Source organism: Protopterus annectens, chromosome 1.part1 (assembly GCF_019279795.1).
Source record: "Protopterus annectens isolate FY-2018-M chromosome 1.part1, PAN1.0, whole genome shotgun sequence".
NCBI classification, from domain to species: domain Eukaryota; kingdom Metazoa; phylum Chordata; order Ceratodontiformes; family Protopteridae; genus Protopterus; species Protopterus annectens.
Genome location: NC_056726.1, coordinates 1,346,428,246 through 1,346,452,355, shown reverse-complemented (window position 1 = coordinate 1,346,452,355; position 24,110 = coordinate 1,346,428,246). Strand labels below are relative to the sequence as shown.

Here is a 24,110-nt window from a genome sequence, read left to right as displayed (position 1 = left end):
ATGGAGGACAAAGCCACTACCTCAGGGTATTGTGTAGCATAATCCACTACCACTAGGATATACTTTTTCCCTGTGGAACTTGGGGTACTCAGAGGACCCACAATATCCATAGCTACCCTCTGAAATGGCTCCTCAATCACAGGCAAAGGCATCAAAGAAGCTCTCACCTTGTCTCCTGCTTTGCCTACCTTTTGGCACTGCTCACAGGTCTTGCAGTACCCTGTTACATCTCTGGAAATTTCAGGCTGATAGAAGTTCTGCATAATACACCTCTTTGTACATTTTATGCCCATATGACCTGCAAAGGAAATATCATGGGCTATGACTAGAAGCTCCAGATGGTAGGCTCCAGGCACTACCAACTGCTGTACTCTTTCACCTTCTAGCCCTCCCTCAGGGGTCCACTCTCTGTACAGTAACCCTTTGTTCCAGTATACAGATTCCCACTTCCCTTGACAATCAGGTGCCTCCCTAGCTACCTGCCTCAGGCCTTGAAATGTAGGGTCTGAGAGCTGAGCCTGTCTCAAGTCTCTCCTTGTAACCCTTCCTAGCTCCCCTTCAACAGGAAGTCTGGCATCCTCTGACAGCGGTGCATCACTGACAGCCTGGGTACTACTACTCACCTCTACCTTTGCAGTTACCCTGTCTAAGGGAACATCAGTACCCATAAGTAGCTGTGGCTCACTTTCGGTCTCACTGCTACAGAGCAGCTCCCTTCCCTGAAGTAACTACCTCAGCAGGCCTGGCTGCAAGTATGTAGTCTGTCTGGGTCTCCCTCAGGTTACCAGACCCACATGCTTGTCTCCTAGCCTCACTGCATGTAACTGCATAAGTACATACTACTGCCTCATCCAAATCCTTTCCTCTCAGGACATCTGCAGGATGGTAGTTCCATACCCCTGTTGTCTCAAGAAAACCCACTGCTGGCATTTTGTCTTTCCCACTTACTGACTCCCTCAACTTTGGTTCCCCACCTTACCTCCATGGGCATCTGTATGCCACATGGCCCCACTGGTTGCATTCAAAACATTTAACCCTAGCTCCTGGATGTGTACCTGGACTAGTGGCTTCCCCTGCTAATTGCGGATTCTGTTGGGGCAATCTGTGCTGCCCACCATGGGTTCCTTTAGTCCCATGAGCAGTACTGGGGGTCCCTTTCCTGTGCAGGGCTGCCCTGCTTGCTAGGTATAGGTCTTCCTTCTTCCCCAACTCCTCTGAAGTAGCACACTGTCTATCAGCTAACCAGATCCTCATGTCCTCAGGCAACATTCTAAGGGCTTGTTCCCTTACCACAAGGTCTGCCAGGCCTTCAAAAGTGGTGACCTGACATCCACTCACCCATCTATGAAAATAAGTGCACAGTTCAGCAACATATTCACATGCATTTTCATATGTCTTGCTTCTATGCTCACAAAACTTTTTCATATACGTTTCAGGTATTAGCTTAAAACATTCCAACAAAGTGTCTTTTTACAGCAGTATAATCAAAACAGTCAGTGTCATACATTTTTGCTAAGGAAGTTACAGCTTTACCATGGAGTAAAGGGGTCAGGAACTGTACCCAGAGTCCTTGGTCAACTTCACACTGTTTACATACCCGCTCAAACATATGAATGAAGCTATAAACATTATTGCCCTCTTTAAACTGTGGAAGAAATTTACTAACCTTATGTGCTTCTGTGGTCCGGTTACTCCATAAATCTGGCAAAGAGTCAGCATTTCCCTCTCATGCCTCCTCTGCTGTTCATTTTCCTCAGCTTGTAGACTTCTCATTTTCTCAGCTGCTTCTAGTTCCATATGCCTGGCCTCCAACTCAAGTCTCTTTAGCTCCAGCTGGATTTTTAAGTCCACTGCAGAAAGGTTGAGCTTTCCATTCTCCGAGGATATTGTATCTCCACTATCAATCTGATTGTCCTCCAAGCTGCTGTTTTTTTAATGCAGCTGTAACCAAAGCTGCAATCAGATCTGCTTTAGTCAGGTTTCCATGCACCAGTACCCTAGCCTGGCACATCTCCGCCAGCTGGCTCCTTGTCAGCTTTCCATACTCCTCTGTTGACATGCTGCCTGCTCACCCTGACTAATACTACACTAACAAAAGAAATAAAACAATTGTGATCTGAACTCTGAGTATACACTGTGTGGCTGTTTTAGAGTACAAAACACTTTTAGAGATCATTGTACATAAGCTACAGAAATTCTCTCTACCCACACCACTACAAGCCATTTAACATGGGAAGCAGATCCCATCACTGCCAAACACTTGTGAAGACCATCAAGGAGCCTCAATCCTCACCACTAACACCAGGAAGGTTGTCTCCTAGAAGAGGAAAAGATAAGAAATACACACAATAAAGTACAATTTCCCTTAAGTGCACACAGAGATCACAGTCAGTCTGGGGCTGGTTGCTCCCTTGCTCATCAGGTCCCCAATAAGACTCCCCACTGGAACAGCTATAGGGTCCAGGTCTCAGCCTAGCTGGGCAAGCTAAAACTTCCAGTACCCTCTCTGTCCAACCAGTGCTTCATGTCCCTGCCAAGTAGCTGACAAAACACACACACACTTTGAGATAAGTATTTATATAATTTCACAGACACTCCTGGGAAAAGCTGACACAGATTCTCCAGCCGTGCCCCTTTATCCAGACCATACGGTAGTAATCCCTGCCACCATGCAGCTAATAATATCAGTTACTAAAAGGCCCTTAAAAGGGTGACCAATTATTACTGTGCAATATTATTAGCCAATAGTAATGTGACTATTCAGTCTAGGCTTATTGGAAAGGCTTAGATAGTAAACTCTATAAATTTATAATGTACTCTAAAGCATAATTTATCTCTACATAAACCAGCCACAGGGAGAAGGTTTTAAAAATATTTAATAAATAATTAAAACACAAGACAAAACTACTACACCACAGAGATATCTAAGAGTTCAGAGATCACACTGAAACTTAAAATAATACAGTAGAACAGGTCTGATTTCAAAGAAAAATACCTAGCTAATCTTTACTAGCTTTAACTATTCCTGCAAGAAATTACAGTGCTAGAATCTTACATGTGAGCTTAGGCAGAGTGCTGAGTTAAATATCTAAGATCAAAATGTTTCAAGTCTCTTGTGAGAAATAGTATTTAAACATTATTAACAAACATGTCTCTAAGGCCCTCCCAATTTACATAATTTTTTACCCTTAGTCTGGAGTTCTCAGGCCACAAACTGCATTATTTAGCAATCTAACACCTGCTCAGAAACTTAAAACAATATAAGTCATTTCACACGTATATTCTAACAGAAACCAGAGCAATAAAGTACATTCCACATCTAAATTCTGGTCATGAACATTAGCCTAAAAACAATGGGCATGAAACCTTTATCCAGACGCACTGTAGCCGGATTCTAACATGAAAGGATCACAACATGCCTCATTGGGCCAGTACAGTGCAATGTTGTCACATATTTTACAGTTCCACATTTCATAATTATCTTTTACACTCCAGAACACATGCCTGTATTTTACATTTATTTACAAATGACAGAATTATAGATCAAATTCTATAAGACTAGGCTGGCAGCCTTCGCCCATCTTTCCCCAATCGTCACAATTAACTTTAGTCTTAAAACAATAGGCAGGAAGCCCCCATCCAGCTGTACTGGAGCTGGCTTGTAAAACTTCAAAGGCAGTGATGAAATCATTTTGATTTCAAAGGACCAACAAGAATTGCTTGACTTGGCTTTCTTTACGGCATATGACAATGTTGCCACATTGTTTTAAGTTCAACATTCACAGTATTTACAAACAGAATTATGTACCAAATTCTATTTGACTAGGCTGGCAGCCTTCACCCTTCTCTACCAGTCTTCACAATTTGTATAAATTGGAGTGTATTTTTCTAGAAATATATTTCAGTAACTTTCCTGTCCAATCTCTCCTCTAGAATTTTACAACATCAGCTCTGCTTTTCCTCTCTTCCTTGCAACTTAGTGTACTTTTACCTGGGTCCTCCTGCTTTCTAATACATACATAATTACATATATGTATATATCTATATAGATATATATATACATATATATATATATATATATATATATATATATATATATATATATATATATTTATATATGTGTGTGTGTGTGTGTGTGTGTATGGCTCCCCTTCAGAAGGTCGAGCAGCTGAAATCTCGAAATGCATATGGCCAAAGCCATATGCTCGAATTTTAGAAGCTTGACCTTCTGAAAGGGAAATAAAAAACAACAAAACACAAAACAATGTTTCTGCAGTAGGGCAAGCCCCCTGCACCCCCCCACACACCCCGCTACTTATTTATTCCAACTCCGAGATTGCACTACAGTGCAGAAAGGGAAATCTCACGTTCTGCGCTGTATGCCGATCCCAATTCAGACAGTCGAGCTTCTGAAATTTCGAGCATATGGTCTCGACCATATGCATTTCAAGATTTCAGCAGTTCGACCTTCTGAAGGGGAACTGTATATATATATATATATATATATATATATATATTATATATATAATTATATATATATATATATATATATATATATATATATATATATATATATGTATATATATGATTCTTTTCGGCTTTTCCCAGTTAGGGGTCGCCACAGTGGAACTCTGGTCCACTAATGATTGGCAGTAGATTTTTATGGTGTCAAGTTGCCAGCCCGAAGCCCAACCTTCAACGAAGGCACACTCATTCACGCATGTCTTTCGAATGCCACTCAAATGTGGGGAGGACAGGCAGACTCCACACAGAAGGCACTCCAGCCGAGAATCGAACAGGAGAACCTCTTGCTGTGAGGCAACAACGCTACCACTGCATTACCGCGGCTTTATATATATATATATATATATATATATATATATATATATATATATATATATATATATATACATATATATATATATATATATATATATATATATATATATATATATATATATATATATATATATATATCTGTGTGTGTGTGTGTGTGTGTGTGGGGGTGTGTGTGGGTGTGTGTGTGTGTGTGTGTGTGTGTGTGTGTGTGTGTGTGTGTGTGTGTGTGTGTGTGTGTGTGTGTGTGTGTGTGTGTATAGCTATATAACCACTCATCTTATTAACATACTAACTGTCCAACTAAATATATGCTTTTCCATGTGGATGCCCTATTTACCTGCTAGTGCATGCTCCTTTATGCTCACCTCCTTCAATTTCTTGGTGTTTTTTTCTTCTTCACTAGACAATCAAGGTTAGAAAAGGTGTTTGGGAGCAGGGATTCATTGTTAGGGCAGCATAATAAAACTTAAAACTTTTATTATTCTTGTAATAGCTGCATCCATACTGCTACAAAATAGGAGGAATTTACAGTGCAATGAAAAAGTATTTGCCCCCTTCCTGATTTTTTTTTTTTTTTGCATATTTGTCACACTTTAATGTTTCAGATCATCAAACAAATATAAATATTAGACAAAGATTAGTCAAGTAAACACAAAATGTATTTTTTAAGTGATGATTTTATTTATTAAGGGAAAAAAAAACTATCCAAACCTACATGGTCCTATGTGAAAAAGTAACTGTCCCCCTTGTTAAATCATGAAGTAACTGTGGTTAATCACATTTTTGGGAAAGTTGAGTTCAATTTCACTAGCCACAACCAGGCCTGATCATTGCCAGACCTGTTGAATCAGGAGATCTCTTAAATATAACCTGTCAGACAAAGTGAAGTAGGCCAAAAGATCCCAAAAAAGAAGACATCATGCCGTGATCTAAAGAAATTCCGGAACAGATGAGAAACAAAGTAATTGACATCTATCAGTCTGGAAAAGGCTACAAAGCCATTTCTAAAGTTCTGGGACTCCACTGAACTATGGTAAGAGCCATTATCCCCAAATGGAGAAAACATGGAACAGTGGTGAACCTTCCCAGGAGTGGCCAGCCTACAAAAATTACCCCAGAGCTCAGCATTGACTCATCTAAGAGGTCACAAAAGAACCCAGAACAACATATAAAGAATTGTAGGCCTCACTTGCCTCAGTTAAGGTCAGTATTCATGATTCAACCATAAGAAAGAGACTGGGCAAAAATGGCATGCATGGCAGAGTTCCAAGGCAAAAACCACTGCTGACCAAAACAAACATAAAGGCTCATCTCACTTTTGCCAACAAACATTCTGATGATCCCCAAGACTTTTGGGAAAATATTCTGTGGACTGATGAAAGAAAAGTTGAACTTTTTGTGAGGTGTGCGTCCCGTTACATCTGCCTTAAAAGTAGCACAGCATTTCAGAAAAAGATCATGCCAACAGTCAAACATGGTGGTGGTAGTGTGAAGGTCTGGGGCTGCTTTGCTGCTTGTGGACCTGGACGACTTGCTGTGATTGATAGAACCATGAATTCTGTTCTCTACCAAAACATCCTGAAGGAGAATGTCCAGCCATCAGTTTGTGACCTCATGCTGAAGCACACTTGGGTTCTGTAGCAAGACAATGATCCAAAACACACCAGCAAGTCCACCTCTGAATGGCTTAAAAAAACAAAATGAAGGTTGGAGTGGCCTAGTCAAAGTCCAGACTTGAATCCAATTAAGATGCTGTGGCATGATCTTAAAAAGGCGGTTCATGCTAGAAAACCCTCCAATATAGCTGAATTAAAACAATTCTGCAAAGAAGAATGGGCCAAAATTCTTCAACAGCGATGTGAAAGACTCATTGCCAGTTATCGCAAACGCTTGATTGCAGTTGTTGCTGCTAAGGGTGGCACAACCAGTTATTAGGTTTAGGGGGCAATTACTTTTTCACATAGGGCCATGTAGGTTGAGATATTTTTTTTCCTTAATAAATAAAATCATCACTTAAAAACTGCATTTTGTGTTTACTTGTGTTATCTTTGTCTAATATTTAAATTTGTTTGATGATCTGAAACATTTAAGTGTGACAAACATGAAAAAAAATAAGAAATCAGGAAGGGGGCAAATACTTTTTCATTGCACTGTAAGTGCAGGGGTGAAGCTACTAGAAGTGTGACATGCCTCCATAGGTGAAGGGAAACATTATACTCCAACATTCAGCGGCACCTGCAATTTACCCCTCTCTGCCACTTTACTTCTCTAAATACTTTATGCAATTGTAATAGCTGTTTTTGTATCATATTTTACAGATCTTGAGTAATAAGAACATTGCCATAGCCTAGACTGCATATACAAAGGGCATGCACACCAAGTGGTACATTAATGTAACTGTACTGCTCCTACTCTCACACCCAGGGGTACATTACTGTAGCTGTACTGCTCCTACTGACACACCCAGGGATACATTACTGTAGCTGTACTGCTCCTACTGACACACCCAGGGGTACATTAATGTAACTGTACTGCTCCTACTCGCACACCCAGGGGTACATTAGTGTAGCTGTACTGCTCCTACTCCCACACCCAGGGGTACATTAGTGTAGCTATACTGCTCCTACTGACACACCCAGGGGTACGTTAGTGTAGCTGTACTGCTCCTACTGACACACCCAGGGGTACATTAGTGTAGCTGTACTGCTTCTACTCGCACACCCAGGGGTACATTAGTGTAGCTGTACTGCTCCTACTGACACACCCAGGGGTACATTACTGTAGCTGTACTGCTCCTACTGACACACTCAGGGGTACATTAGTGTAGCTGTACTGCTCCTACTGACACACCCAGGGGTACGTTAGTGTAGCTGTACTGCTCCTACTGACACACCCAGGGGTACATTAGTGTAGCTGTACTGCTCCTACTGACACACTCAGGGGTACATTAGTGTAGCTGTACTGCTCCTACTGACACACCCAGGGGTACGTTAGTGTAGCTGTACTGCTCCTACTGACACACCCAGGGGTACATTAGTGTAGCTGTACTGCTCCTACTGACACACTCAGGGGTACATTACTGTAGCTGTACTGCTCCTACTGACACACCCAGGGGTACATTACTGTAGCTGTACTGCTCCTACTGACACACCCAGGGGTACATTACTGTAGCTGTACTGCTCCTACTGACACACTCAGGGGTACATTAGTGTAGCTGTACTGCTCCTACTGACACACCCAGGGGTACGTTAGTGTAGCTGTACTGCTCCTACTGACACACCCAGGGGTACATTAGTGTAGCTGTACTGCTTCTACTCGCACACCCAGGGGTACATTAGTGTAGCTATACTGCTCCTACTGACACATCCAGGGGTACATTACTGTAGCTGTACTGCTCCTACTGACACACACAGGGGTACATTAGTGTAGCTGTACTGCTCCTACTGACACACCCAGGTGTACATTAGTGTAGCAGTACTGGTATGGACTGCTTCACTCTCCTTCCACCCCCAACTCCCCAGCCACCAAAACAGCTCCCGGCACTGAACTGCACTCAGTACTCTCAACTGGCTTAAACTATCTCAAAACATCACCCTCACACACTGCAGAATATACTTCACCAGCCACTTAAAATACCCTTATTGTAAAATCTCATCCAATGTTATATACCAGAAAGATCCCTAGGATCCTCAGAACGTTCGGTGACTCTATTCTCTGTCACCATCTTCAGAGCATAGAACAAACTCCCAAACCACATCAACCTTTAAATAACCTGAAATAATTCAAATCTGCCCTAAAATATCCCCACCTAAAGTTTTAAATATGCAGTCTTAACTCTAAATAATGTTTATTGACAGTTTTTTTTTTTCTTTTGAATTACCAAAAATGTGTTCCTATCCTAGTTTTGAAGCTTTTCTCCCTGGACTTCAGCTAAAAATGGTCATTTCAGTTCCCAACTGGACTTTTCTGGTAAACAAAAGCAAATAAATAAATAAATATGTATGTCTCATGATCAATGTACCTTTTATCAGAATGCATTTTAATGGAAGAAACTCATCAGACACTAAATCATTGAATACAAACAAAACACAAACACATCATTTTCTCTGCAGAGATAGGCCTCCCCTGTATACTCCATTTGGGGGTACTCTGTCATCAGTACCCTTGCATCTCTTAATATAGTCATTCTAAGATTGCTTAATAATGTTCTTTGATACTTTTGTTTAAAATATAAAGGTTAATGAATTGGAAACTCAGTGAAACAGATGATTCTGGTTTTATTGAAATCCTACTCAGACAACAACATGGGTCATGGTGCGCGCGCGTGTGTGTGTGTGTGTGTGTGTGTGTGTGTGTGTGTGTGTGTGTGTGTGTGTGTGTGTGTGTGTGTTTGTGTGTGTGGAATTTGTTTCAGCTATTGCCACTGAATAGTATACGATTGAAAAATTGAAAATTCAGCAGAGTAAATAAACCTGCAGCTGCAGACTTTGGCCTCATAAAGCCTCTTAGGAATCATTTATTTCTCAGTCCTGCTCATTTGATAGTGCTGCATATGTAATCAAAAAGATACAGGGCAGCACCAGTGTTTACTCAGATAATAAGTGTCTGAGTACAATATCTGAACAAATCCCAGAAACGTGACCATATTCTACCAGTTTCAGTGCAGACATTCTCTTTATTGATCTTTTTCAGTAGATAGTAGTAGTAGTAGTAGCCATATTCATTGCTGTACAAAATCACACCACAGAAATTGCAGTAGAATATACAGATATTCCTTAGAGTCAGCGAAACAGTTAAAGCAGTGTTGTAGCCACCACTGTTGATATTATTTTATTTAATAAATGTCTGCTAAACCTTTTTCATTTGATAGCATTTAGGGCATACTCATTTAGGTAACAAAAAATAATACAGTCATCATGAAGTTCTAAGCAATGCCTAAATAATTATGTGCTCCTATTTGCAGGTAGAAGCAGCAGATGTTGGGAAGGTCTATAAGCTCAGAATTGGTCATGATGGAACTGGCATTGGTCCTGGTTGGTTCTTAGAAAATGTCACAATTAAGCGCTTAATAATGAAAGGATTAAATGATAAGAAAAAGAAGAAAAAGAAGAAGAAAAGTGTCACCGAGGAGGGGGATGAGGATTCAAAGCAAGAAAATGTTATTGAGGAATATAAGTTTGTGTGTCAGCACTGGCTTGCCAAAGATGAAGGTGATGGAGAACTGGTTGTGGAACTGCTGTGTGAAGGAGGCTCAGACCTCACAGGTTGGTCCTCTTGGTCTCTTTTATGAAATGTGTTTGTTATCCATGTGTGATTTGTGAATATTCATTAATGTTTAAGTATTTATTTATTTTTTTTTAGTTGAGAACACTTATGAAGTTCATGTATTCACTGGGAATGTCATGGGAGCAGGAACTGATTCCAATGTCTTTATTAACATATATGGAGAACTTGGTGATACAGGACAGCGCCACTTAAAGAAATCACAACATTTAAATAAGTTTGAAAAAGGACAGGTATGCACTTAAGTTCCCATTCTGGGCTTATTTGTGGATGCCACCTACTGGTTGTAATGCTTCTTTTCATCTTAAGAATGCAATTTTTCCTTCCTTTTCACACTGTTGCTTAAGCTAATGCGCAGTTAATTCTTTGCCATGCGCTCTGATAAGTTACATGTTAATGCTTCAATGTTACTTCTATTTTTATGTCTTCTCTTTAGATTTGCTGCTACCCAGGGAAGGCCTGCAAATGGACAGCTTTGATCAATACTCTACTTGACTAAATCTAGCAATTTTATTGCATGTGAGTTCTAGTTTAGGCAAAAGATTAGTTTGAAGGTTAGTAAGGATTGGGGCAGCATATAACAGGCTGGGTAGTAGGCTTGCGCTAAAGAGAGAGTTTAAATTCATTTGTGAGGAATTTTTTGTTTCTATAGAATAGGCTCACTTTTTGGTGAATCTTTTTAATGCAGTTTTGGATGTAAAGAACGAATTTTAGTTGATCGTCAATAATAACCCCTAATCCTTTAGTGTTGGATTCAACCTTGAAAGTTGTGTTGTTAAAGGAGGAGACAGTGAAGGTAGATTTGAGGTGTTGGAGAGGCTTAGGGAGGAAGAAGAGTATAATTTTGTTTGGGGTGAATAGGACTTGTTGGGATGTTAGCCATTTTTCGACAGAGTAAACAGATTCTTGGGTAAGAGTGAGTAGGTGGGAGAGATTATCAGAGGTGGAAGCTATTGTAGAGTCAACAGTGTATTGTATTAAGGAGGAGTGAGAAAAGGAAAGATGGAAGTTGTTAGTGAAAATGTTACATAATAGGGGTCCAAGGATGGAGCTTCGGGGAACCCTGGTTTTGACTGGGAGGAAAGGGAAAGATGCAGAGAGCCATTCTATAGACTGAAGTCTATTGGAGAGGTAGCTAGAGAACCAGCCAAGAGCAGAGTTGGAGAGATTATGGCTAGATAGGATGGAGAGAAATAGGCTGTGAGAGCCAGTGTCAAAGGCTGTAGAGTGGTCAAGGAATAAACATGAGACTAATTTATTGTTGTCGAGCTCTAGAGATAGTCTGTGTAAAAGATATTAGTGCAATGGATGCACTGTGGTTAGGGTGAAAGTTGTGTTGGGTAGGGGTGAGGATGTTTTCTTGTACCAGATGGGCAAGGAGCTGTTATGAATGCATTTTTCAAGAATTTTTGATAGGGGAGATAAACAATAGCAACAGGCCTGAAATTAGAGGGCTCTGTGGAGTTTCCTCCTTTATGAAGGGGAATAACATAGAATTTCTTTCAGATATTGGGAACTATGTTCTCTTGTATTGATCTATTGATTAGTATGGAGATGGGAAATGCAATAGCTTTTGCTGCTAAATTTAAGGAAAAGAGGTGGTAAGTTATCGGCAGAAAGGGAGCATGTTTCGAGTTTACTGAGAAGTTATCTGATATAAGCAGTGGAGACAGGCTTAAGAGAGAAGGAGGGTATGTGGGTTGATGGGAGGAGAAGTAGAGGGATAGGTACTTGTGTATTTTTTAGTTAATTTCTGAATGGAGTCAATGAATGAGTTAAGAAATGTAGCAGTGTCTAAGGCAGATCTATTAGGGGAGGGATTTTGTGTAGAGGGCTTACCCGGGTGTAGCACCTTGTTGACAATATTCCAAATTTTTGGTGGGTTAGTATGGGGGTTTCCTTGTGGCTTAAGAAAGACATTTTTCTGCCAAGGTTGACTTGTTTTTTAGCTAAATTATGTAGTTCTCTGTAGCACTGAAAAATGGGAGGGGATTTGTTTTTTTTTCCAGTTTTCCCAGGCAGTATCCCAATTGTGCATGAGGTAGAGACTATCTTGAGTTATCCAAGAAGCAAAGTTGGATTTAATTCTAATTTTCCTTATGGGGAGAAGAGAATTTAGAGTGTTGAGAAATATGCTATTAAATTTCAGAACAGCGTCTTCTAGAGAAAGGTCATGGAGTAAGGACCAGTTAATAGAGGAGAGTATATGTTTAAAGGTGTCAAGCTTGAAGTTAGAAAGTTTGCAACAGCCTTTGTATTGATGGGATTTGGACAATTAGGGGGAGTGTTTATAGAGAGAGAGGTAGGGAGGTGATCACTTAGGGAATCAGGAAATGTGGAGGGGTTGTGGTAGCAGTGAGGGTTGGAAGTAAGGATCCAGTCAAATGTAATGCCAGTATTGGAATGTTTATTCAGGCGAGTGAAGGTAGTGACTAACTGGAAGAAGTCATAAACGTTAATTCTCATATATGGAGAGTCAGACGACAGAAGATTAAAATCAATCTTAACATCACCCAGTAAAATAGTAGTTTCGTAGGAGATAGTTTGTGATATCCAGTATAGAAAGTGTTCAAGGATATGGATGTTGTTTCCTGGGGTATATAGATGGTGGCAATGGCAATATTTTTGTGATTGTTCAATTTCCAGTTTACTAAGAGGACTTCTGCTGGGTGGAAATGTAGTGGAGAGAAAGATAAGGGGTAGATGTTGAGTTGTTCTGAGTACAGTATAGTAGCACTTGCCCCTTTTCTATGGAGTCTATCCTGGCGAATTATATTGTAGCCAGGAGGTAAGATTTCATTGTCAGATATATGGGGTTTTAGCCAGGTTTCAGAGATGGTGAGAATGTCGAGGGGTGTGGAGAGATATCCAGGAGTGTAGTCAAGTGACTGTTTAGAATACTATGAATGTTGAGTGATAATATAGTTAAGTTTTTGGTAGATGTAGAGGTGTTAGTTTGAGAGGAGAGAAATGGAGGGGAGAGGGGTTTACGGGATGGGTAGGGAGAGAGGAGTTGGTGGCAAATCCTGGACTGGGGTGTATATCTCCTGAGACTAGTAAGTTTAGTTCAAAGAGTTTTGAACTTGAATAGTTTAGGTTAAAAACAGATATTTTGGCTTTATTTTGGGAGACAGAGCTGAGCGAATAGTTTTATTTTAACTAGGTGGGTGTCATTGTGACAGAATAGAGCAGGGGGAATTTGGAATGTATGAGTTGTTGAGAGGTGAGTTTCTGGGTAGCTAAGTGTAGGGGCAAGGTTTATGTATGTTAGAGTGTGATGGTAGGAGGCAGAGACAGAGAGAAAAAGAAGCAGAGTTGTAGTGAGGAAAAGATGTATTATGTTGTATACAAGGGAGAAGGTGAATTGGTTTGAAAAGTAGTGGAACAAGGATGAAAATGGTTAGTAATATTGTGGGTAGAAAAAAATTAATAGTGTACAGAGTAGGGAGGTAGGGATAGGACAATCTATAGGAGGGGTTCTTTTCAACAGGAAGAGTGAGCTAAAAGGAGGGTTTGGGAGGAAACAGGAGTTGCAGGAAGAGGTGGTTTGGATGGATAGAGTATAAATGTAGAGTATGTGGGGGAGGGAATGGGGGTTGAGTAGGGGAGTAGAGAGAGTTGAGTGTAACGGATAGAGCCACAACTACTCCCTACTTCCCTTTTGCTGGACCAAATAACTGGAAAATTGTGGAAATAAAACAGTCACTGTAACAGTAAGTATAACAGAAAAAAAGAGAGATCTGGTTAGGTAAATAAAGTGTGTCAAGGATATGTTGATTGGAGGGTAAATATACAGGAATAAGCTATAATCTAAACAAAATCTAGTTAAGTAATATGATTAAAAGAGTTTTGGAGAAGATGCAGAATAATATGTACATGAAGGAAAGGGGTCTATCTGGGGAATTAGTATGGTGGTTTGCTAGTGGTTGTTAATAATAACAATGCTCACAGGAAAATTACAAAGTTTAAACATGCATTAACTTTTGGTAAAGACTGTTGCTAAGCTGAGTGAACCCGTGTGGAGGTGAAGATTTTAGTGTCTGTCTGGTTAAGGGGAAGTTCTGCATCTTTTCTCTGTGAAGAGTATACTATATTAACTTTTGGTAAAGATTGTCAATAAACTTTTCCTGTCTGACAAGCGTACTATCTATTAGCAGCCCTAACACAGCACTGGGACCAAAGATTGTGAGAATGTTGGAATAGTTGAGAAGAAGCAAGAGATGGGCAAAGAGTCCAACGGGGCATTCTTAGACTTGGGGAGTCTGGGAATATTACTTCTTGTGTCTTGTATTATCTGGTTTATCTCCTGGGCTTACTTGGAGCACACGTGTACTCAGTAGGTATCCATGTAACTCAAGATGCAAATTCCAAAAGATAATTTGCGTATGAGACCTCCTGGGCTTTATTTTAACTGTCTTAATCCCTACATAAAGCTGCCATGGGATACGCTAGTTCACTACCATAATAGAAAGACCAGCCTAAGACTCTTGGTCACAAGGTAACTGAAAACTAGATACACAGTGAATGAGACGTCCGCTAGCTATTTCCCGGGCTTTTCTTAAATGTCTTAATCATAAATAAAGCCGCACATGGCATAAGCTATTTCACTGACATATTATAAAGGCTAGCCTAAGAATATTGGTTACAAGGGTAGTCAATAAGCAGATACTCAGTCGCAGTGCCCAGACTGCATATTACATGAGGTTTTGGTGCACTAATTGCTGTAACCACATCTCAATCTGTAGTTGCATCTCTACCATTTAACTACTGCTGTTGCCTTTATATATTTGTTTTGATTAAATACTCTGCATATCATGAATTTTAAATTCCTTGCTGCTGCCTTTATTTTTGCCTCTATTTTTCAGTAATTTGTGCTAAAGAACTTGATTTAATTGCTGCATTGATGTAACCTGAAATTGCTGCTGATATAATTGTGTAACCTGGTCTGTCGCTGTATATTTTTATGTGACCTACCTGCTTAAATCTAATCATCTCAGCTACTTCCTTTTTCTTTTTGTTTTCTCAACCTGCTACCATATCTCCTGCTGCTCCCTCCCTTCCTCACTGGTTTCTTTCTACCTGTATATCTCCATACTTATGCTGACCCTATCCTCTGGCCTCTCCCTCTATCTCTCCTGAAATTCCTTCCTAATTCTTTTTCTATATCTCCTGTCACCCCTCTCTCTAACAAGACTACTAAAATACAAATATTTTTTCTCCCATTACAGCTTGCTAAGTCTTTACACTCCTACCAGTCAAGGTGTTTTCCATGTCATCACCCTGAATCATCTCTGAAAAACAAGGCAACTGGAACCCAAACCTAACTATCATAAAAAGAAAACAGCAAACGTGTTGCTGCTGCCCAAGACCCAACAGTGTATGTGTATTATCTACTGTTTATAGGTTCATAGGTAGGTACTAGGCTATCGGCTCAAGGGCCTACATAAGCCTAGCCAACAACGTTCTCTGGCTTACGCCACCCAAGAAAGTTATTTTCCTGTGCCACTGTTGAGCAGAGACACAGACGTGTTCCCCGGGGTTTATTTCCTATTTCCCATCCACGCATCAAGATTTTTCTTGAAGAGTGCCAATGAAGAACTCGCTTGACATAGATGGGTAGCCTGTTCCAGAGTATGGGAAGTCTCCGGGACAGGAATCTATCCCTCCAGCATATCCTGTTTATTGTGGTGACAAGGTTTAGGTCCCTAGAGCGTGTAGCTTGGAGGGATTGGGATTTCTTTAGTTGCAGCATGTCCAACAGCTCTGGGTTTGACATAGCTTTATATGTTAGGCAGAGATCACCATGGAGTAGGCGATATGCTACGGAGTAAAGCTGGATTTTTTTGAGGCACTCAGTTTAGGGCATTTGTTTGAGGCCAGTAATCCTCTTTGTGAGGTACTTTTGTGGCCTTTCCAGCTGCTGCAGATGTCTTGTGAGGTACATTCCAAAAGGGGCGTTGTACTCTATAATGGGTCTAATGAGTGTCGAGTAGAGGGGAACAATGACCTCTTTTTTCCTGGATGAGAACCCTTTTATGATGAGGTGTGCCACGTAGAAGGACTTCCTGACTACTGTGGTGATGTGACTATCAAAGAATAAGACTACTGTCCACCTGGGTCCCAAGGTCTCTTATCACACATTCGGTGTTAAGTAGATTGCTGCCTATCATGGGTACAGAGTTTTTAACAAAGGGGATGACACTGCACTTTTTGGCATTGAGCTTGAGGCCATGGCTCTGACACCAGGCATCTGTCTCAGCGAGGCCCTTCTGTAGGATGTCCACATCATTTGGGGACTTGACTATGGATCCTACTTTGCAGTCATCTGCGAACTTCATTAGCCAGAGGCCTCCTGTGTTATCCTGTACTTCAGAGAAGTAGATACCAAACAGGAGAGGTCCCAGGATGGAACCCTGTGGTACTCCACTTGTCACTGCTTTGAGGTCAGATTTGGAGTCTGCAACTTTTACAGTGTGGGTTCTGTCAGTGAACCAGTTGGCAACCCATTTTGTGACGTCGGGATTCATACCTAGTTTAGTGAGTTTAGCTATAATTCCAGAATGGGGCATGGTGTCAAAAGCCTTGGTGAGGTCAAGATAGGCTGTGTGAACCACCTTACCCTCATCTACGGCTTTGGTGACAACCTCAAAGAAGTCAGTCAGGTTCAGGACGCATGCTCTGACTTTCACAAACCCAAACTGGATGGGATCCAGAGTTTGGAGGTTACCAATGTCTTTGTTTATGAGTTCCATGATGATATGTTCCATGGCCTTGCAGACCAGGCTCATCAGGCTAATAGGGCGATAGTTCCCCGGATCAGTGGTGGCTCCCCCTTTGTGGAGTGGGATAACTGTTGCTGTGCACCATTCAGTGGGCAAAAAGCCTGATGCAAGGCTATTATTTAATATGGTTTGACCTCCATTCTTTTGCCTAACCAGTCTGCTTAGTGTAGTGCCTCTTCACACATTGCTAGCAGCCTGCAGTGGTCTCCATTCCCCTATATCCTCCACTCCTTATCTATCCCAGTAGCAATAACTAATGTTTGCTACTAGGTGGCAGTGTAACATTACTGTTCCTTATCATATCCCCAACAGCACAAATTCGTGATAGACTTTTCCTCAGTACTTCCCACATTATCTGGCTTTAGTTCTAACTCAAGTAGTTTAACCCCATATTTGGCTCTCAGTTCTAAATTAAGCCCAAAGCTGCATCCCATTATACCCTTACCTTATTTGGCTCACATAGTCACTGCTTGTTCCCTATTCCACTGATTGTTTGTGGTAAGCAACCTCTACTCAGCACCGTTCATCCTAAGGGCTCACTCCACTCCCCTACCCTGCCCCCAAATCTCACCCACACCCAGGGCCTCTAAACTTATACTCTTGTAATCACACCTACTCCCTCTCTATCCAATCAAACTCTATCCTTTACCAACTCTCAATACTTACCTATACCCTCCCCCAATCTATCACCACTCACCTCTCCATCCCAACCATAATCCTCAACCTAACCTGCCCCTCTACCTTGCCACACTATACACACACTCTTAGCATTTCTAACCTCACTATGCTTTCAAAACCTACACCCTTCTCAACTCAAATACTACTTCTAAACTTATCCTATATCTACTATCTTACCCAGCTACTTACCAGCAACCACTCTCCATCTTTTCATCTTACCAACTCACTTCCCACACTACACTCATACTCATTTATCCTAGTATCCCCTTGCCTATATCCCATCAATAATTATCTACTCTTTCCCTACAAACTTATTTCTTCTTATAAGCACTCTACTCTCTCACTAACCAGAAAAACCCTAAAAAAATCTAATAATACTCAACTTGGATACTAAGCAGTCCAAATACCTCTCCAGCATAATTCAACATCTAACTACCATCCTTCTATCTGGAGACACACACCCTAACCCAGGCCCCCACACCCCCTCCTCTACATCCAAATCCATCCTACTAACTGATATGAATGCCCAAAGTGTAGCTAATAAAATCCCCAACCTGCATGCCTGGCTTATCCACAATAAACCAGACATCCTGTCTGTCTCTGAAACTTCATTAAAACCTCATATAAAAGACTCAGAAATAGCACCACCCAACTACTCTATCATCAGAAAAGAAGGAAACCACAAAAAAGGTGGAGGAGTAGCTCTCCTATACTTATCCTCCTTATCAGTTACTCCCTACGATAAACCTATTCCTCAATTCGCCAGTGCAGAATTAATTCTGGCTATTCTTCAAGTAAATAGACATAAACACATATCTATAGCCTCCCTATACATTCCCCCGGAGACAATATCTCAATACTCGAGGATATCCTCTCCTGGCTTTCTACCAACATCAGCAATGAAACTATAATTCTGGGAGACATGAATATTAATTGGTCCTCCATTCAGTCCCAAAAAACCCCCTAAATATTAACCTCTATAACTTCTCTCAGCTTATCAACTCCACAACCAGACCCTCAAAAAACTTTTCCTGTGGTAGTACCCTAGACTGGATCTTAGTCTCTCACCCTCATTATTTTTCTGATAGTGGCACCCTTCCTGATTCCCTCAGTAACCACCTCTCCACTTTTGCACGCCGTCTTCCTTCTCCCTTACATCTATCTCATAACTACATCTCCACTCACTACCTAAAAAACTTTAATCCAAATACCGTTTCTAACTCTCTAAAAATAAAATGGAGCCCCCTAAAAACTCTGCCCCCATAAAATCCAAAAGAATAAAAAGCAAAACTGTCCCTTGGCTAACAAAAAATACACTAGCTGCCATGCACCTTAGAGATAAAGCCTGGGTACATTACCAGAAAAATAAGAGTCCCTCCACCCTTAATGAATACAAAACACATCGTAACAAAGTCAAAAAGCTTATTATAGTAGACTGGCAAAATTATTTCTCCTTACTTCAAAACAGCCATAAAACAAGTCCACAAAAATTCTGGAAAGGTATCTCCACCATCCTTAATCCTGGCAAAAAAGATAACCCCAGTCCAGACCCCAATGTATTAGACATAGATTTGGCCACCCAATTTAACTCGTTTTTCATCGACTCAATTACCAAACTAACCTCATCCTTCTCTAACAACACTACATCCTCTACTTCTGCATCTCCTCTCATGACATCCCCTTCCCCACCATCCTCTAATGCCTTCTTCTCTCAATCTCCACTTTTTTCCATAAAACCCATACCTATGCCTACCAAAAAAAAACCTCCTTCAGAAACTGAAACCATGCTCCACTGCCCCCGATAACATTCCCTCATACTTTCTTAACATAGCAGCCAAAGCCATTGCCTTCCCCATCAGTATTCTAATCGATAGCTGTCTCCAAGAAGGTTATGTACCCCAACTTTGGAAAAAGGCTTTCATCATACCCTTGCACAAACGAGGCAATAATAACAATATCACAAACTTCTGTCCTATCGCCATCCTATCCCAAATCTGTAAATTCTTGAAAAATGTATCCTTCTACAACTCCTATCCTATCTTATAGACAATCACTTACTAACTCCCACACAACATGGATTTAGACCCAGTCACAGCACTATGACTGCCTTCTTTCCTTCTTAGAAATAGTAAACAAAGCCCGGGACTCTGGGCTGTACTGTATCTGCTCTCCTACTTGATCTCTCTAAGGCCTTTAATACCATCTCTTACAACCTTCTCCTTGCTAAACTCTCTAAACTAAACATATCCCTTTCCTCTCTCAACTGGTTCACCAGTTACCTCTCAAACAGACAACCAGTCAAATGGAAAAAAGCCACCTCCTCATTCCTCCACACCCCCAGTGGTGTTCTCTAGGGATCCATACTGGGTCCCCTCCTCTTCAATATATTCATAAATGATTTCTACTGCTCATTCCCTAACACAAATCTTATCCAATGAGCAGATGATTCAACTATAATCTGTTTTGCCACCTCCATCCCCACACTCTTAAACCTAACTCAAGACACATTCTCTATCACTAAACAATGGATGATAGATAATCACCTAGCACTGAATGCCTTAAAATCAAACTGGTATGTACCCCCTCTAAAACCACCACTATAGATAGAAACTCATTCTCCATCACCAGCCAGAACAACACATCTCTCGAACTGGCATCTGAGGCCAAACTATTAGGTGTCCTCATTGATGACCAGCTTAAATTAAACTCCCACCTACAAATAAACATTAAAAAAACACCAGAAACTTGCCATGCTCTACCACCATAATTACTACCTCACTCCTTCTACTAAGTTCACTCTCTCTACCACATTTCTCATCCCTTCTCTCCTTTATGGTGTCCCACTCCTAACAAACCTACAATCCTCTCTTAAAACAAAACTGTCCTCTTGCTATAATAAAATTGCCAACTTTACCACAAGCCACAAGTTTTCTACTCATCACTGTGTATCCCTTCACAAAAAAAGTTGGTTAGAACTGCCTAATTATCTCACCTACACTCAATTTATTCATGCACACAAACTCATTTTCAACCCCTCCCTCTGTCCCTCCCTTTAATCAAACTTTAAAATGCACCTCCCAGAAAGAGTCTTAAGATCTAACAATCAAAACCTAATAGAACTGTATAAACCCACTCGTCCCCCTGGTAAAAATCTCCTATCCTTTGCACTTGTACATCTATGGAACTCCCTACTACCATCCATCTGTACCACCACAAACCTCTCTTCCTTTAAAAAATTACTTCAATCACATCTAATATATCAGTAGAAATGCTCCTGCTCCCACCCCACATAATCTCTTCTCCTCTCTACACCTGTGCCAATAGAAATTGTATCTCTAAATGCAATCTTTTATTAGTATATATACTTAGTCCATTTGTTTTTTAAAAATCCTACTGTTTTCAACACATGTCTATAGCTCAGTCCTGCAATTTTGATTTATTTTAACTTTGACTTCATACTGCTTGGACGAGCGTTTGCTGGTACAGCAGCAACCCTCGTTATTTACTTTACAAGTTGTATATAAAAAAAGTTCTAAGCTTGTTTCCCACCTTTCCTGTAACTAGTCTAGTCCAGATTCAGATTTGCTGTATCCAGGACAGTTTGTAAGATTCTGAGCCCTCCACCACCCCCCACACTCCTTTCTGTGTTGGAGGGAAGCTGTCCAGCTTATCATTGACAGTGGTAAGCATTATGTAGCCTATCTACCACAGGAGCAGTGGTTTCTGGCCCAAAATGTGTAGTTTAGTGGCCGTTTGGGCAGTTTTTCCATCCCCTTCAAACTTCTAGTTTAAAAACCCACATTTATGCTTGTTTCCCATCTTTCCTGTAACTTTCCTAGTCCTAATACAGATTTGCTGTATCCAGGACTGTTTGTAAGCTTCTGAACCCCCCATGTCTTTCTGTGTTGGAGGGAAGCCTTCTAGTTTATCAGTGGGAGTGATAAGCACTAGGAAGCCTATCTACCACAAGAGGAGTGGTTTCCGGCCCAGAAATTGCAGTTTATTGAATGTTTGGGCAGTTTTCCATCCCTTTCAACTTTCTGGTTTAAAAGCCCGCATTTGCATGGGTTTGAGCTTGACTCTGCTCAGCAGCACCTAGCTGAGGTAAACTATTACTGGTACCAGAAAGTCTGCTCTTCAGTTTTTACCTTAGATCTTGCTAGTTCTTTCTCTCTTGCACTTCAAATAGCATAGTCACTTCACACTTCAACAGTTTTTTGTAGAAATTATTATAGCACACTTAAGAGCCATCAGCACTAGTCGTTCTTCATGGAAATGGCTCCAGTACTTAGTAGTTATGACCATCCCTCCTGGCATGATTAAAGGGCAATTCCCTGTGCTTTCTCCTATTAACCTGCTGCACTTGAGCATTCTGAAGCAGTGTATCAACTGCCTCATATAAACAGACAACCCTCTCCTCTTATCTCCCAACACTCAGACTTGTGAGAGATGCACTTGCATCTCCAAATTGGAAGCTATGCACTCTCCAGCCAAGACTGGACTAGCTGGTCAAGAGGAGAAGGTCAACACCTGCACCACACCACATGGAACACATAGCCCTCCAGAACACCCACTATCACAGCTGTCACATAAAAACACAAACCACACACCCACCTTTGCAGAGGCACTCAATAGAAGTTTACCCAAACAGCAGAGACCTCCACGACAGAAATGCACTCAACCAACACAGCATAGCACAAACCACAGGACACATAGCTCACCTCCACAGGGTGCCCCTCAACCTAAGCCCCTAAAGCTAAACACCTTGCCCAATACACTAATCACAGGTGACTCAATAGTGAGGCACACAGATATTCCACTCATACCTCTCAACTTGGAAACATCAAAAATCTGGACAAGGCCCATGAAAAATAGGTACAAATCTGTACACTGATTAACATCTATTTTGCATACATTATTATGTAACCCCACCCACTCCAGTGGAATTGTGGGATGCCAACTTTCAAACGCAAACTGAAGAACAGACAACCAAAATATGGCACCAGAGTCCCCCTGCAGCCATTCCAATGTTCCATTACCTGGCTATTTACCCCATTTACCAGAAACACTTAATGTGTGCATACTGCTTTACTTCTACAATGATTATTTAGATTTTATTTTTACATTTTGCAGCACAACAATGCACAAACACTAACAGACATCTGCTAAACAAAGCAATACTGTCTCACCATGAAAATAGACTTGGCATTAAAACTTCTCTGCCCTTGAAACTCACATTCATTGAAACAGCATTGAAACCCACACCACATCCAAAGAAAATGCATCTGACCAGTGGTGGATAAAGATTACCTTTGGGCTGTTTTCAAATCATTGGCCCTTTGCACACAAAACAAGAAACATACATGTGTTCTTTTCTTTGATGCACCTTCCTTACTTTATTAAATTATATTCCTTGTATAATACAGCACACTTGTTAGAGCACATTTTAAATTTATTGTTTGAACATTTTTCCAGTAGACTGTAGGCAATGAAACAAAATGCATGAACCAATAATGACAAAACTGCCCAATTCAGAACATTTCTATCATAAAACTCTAGTTCCATAGTAATGATTTTGCTGACAATTTTAACGTGCATGGTTACATATACCAACATCCAGAATCATGCATTTGCAACAAACATGTGCCCATTAAAATGAGTAACCACATACATAAAATAGCAATATAAGAAATTAATATTTAAACTTGTCTTTCACCATGAAATATTCTTGCAGTCATTAAAAGTATGGAATGCATGCACCGTATGGGATATTAAGGTCATTCAAGCAGCTCAGACGCATATTTATAATTTGTGTGGCTTTGTCTACCCAAGAATTCATTAAAATGCCTAACTCCATATTCTCCAGTATATTCACATATATACTCAAATGCATAAGGTGAAATGTACTAGTTCTGATGTTATTCATATATACTGAAATGTATCTGAACTAAATATGAATGTTAACATTTCTTTAAAAGATTAGCCATGGTGCTGAAACTGTTCTGCTAAGTGACAAGCATGAGTTTCCCTCATTTCTGAGGACAGTTCCCAATAACAGTTTAAGGTCACTTACTACCTGAATAAAAATTTACTGAAGACACAGTACAGCATGCACTGAATGCTCCATAGCATTATTCATTTGAGTGATGTAAAGTCTCTCATGCTGCCCTTGTTCATTCACAGTCTTCATTCCACTTGAACCTTTCATGCTACCCTCACACCTTCTGGCATTCAGCAGTCTTCTTTTCAGCCACCAGTAATCCTTTTTGCCTGAGATGTTCATGCTCATCTCTATCTCTCTCTTTCTCTGTCACTGTATGCCTCTTTGCTCCAACCTTTTCAGTTCAGACTATGCTATTATAATGTCAGATTACACTGTCTGCCTCACCTTTGTTTCAACCACCATTGCCAGGTTGTCACTATAGTTATTAAGGAGTAAACTCGAAAACCCAGAAGTCCATATTGCTCTTTATACACCAAAAAGCACTACCATGCCTCCTGCAATGGGGGAGGCGAGTCTGGTGGTTC

The 24,110-nt window shown here is 40.7% G+C and overlaps 1 protein-coding gene across 3 annotated transcripts in view; it reads left to right on the top strand.

Annotated features, from left to right (window-relative positions):
• The window catches only part of LOXHD1 (lipoxygenase homology PLAT domains 1), a 2,432,812-nt gene that overhangs the window by 1,331,798 nt on the left and 1,076,904 nt on the right, over positions 1-24,110 (top strand). For all 3 annotated transcript variants that reach the window (XM_044082024.1, XM_044082018.1, XM_044082011.1), the window contains 2 exons: positions 9,803-10,103; positions 10,201-10,355. In XM_044082024.1, the coding sequence (XP_043937959.1) occupies positions 9,803-10,103; positions 10,201-10,355 (456 nt within the window). The remainder of the gene's footprint in view (positions 1-9,802; positions 10,104-10,200; positions 10,356-24,110) is intronic.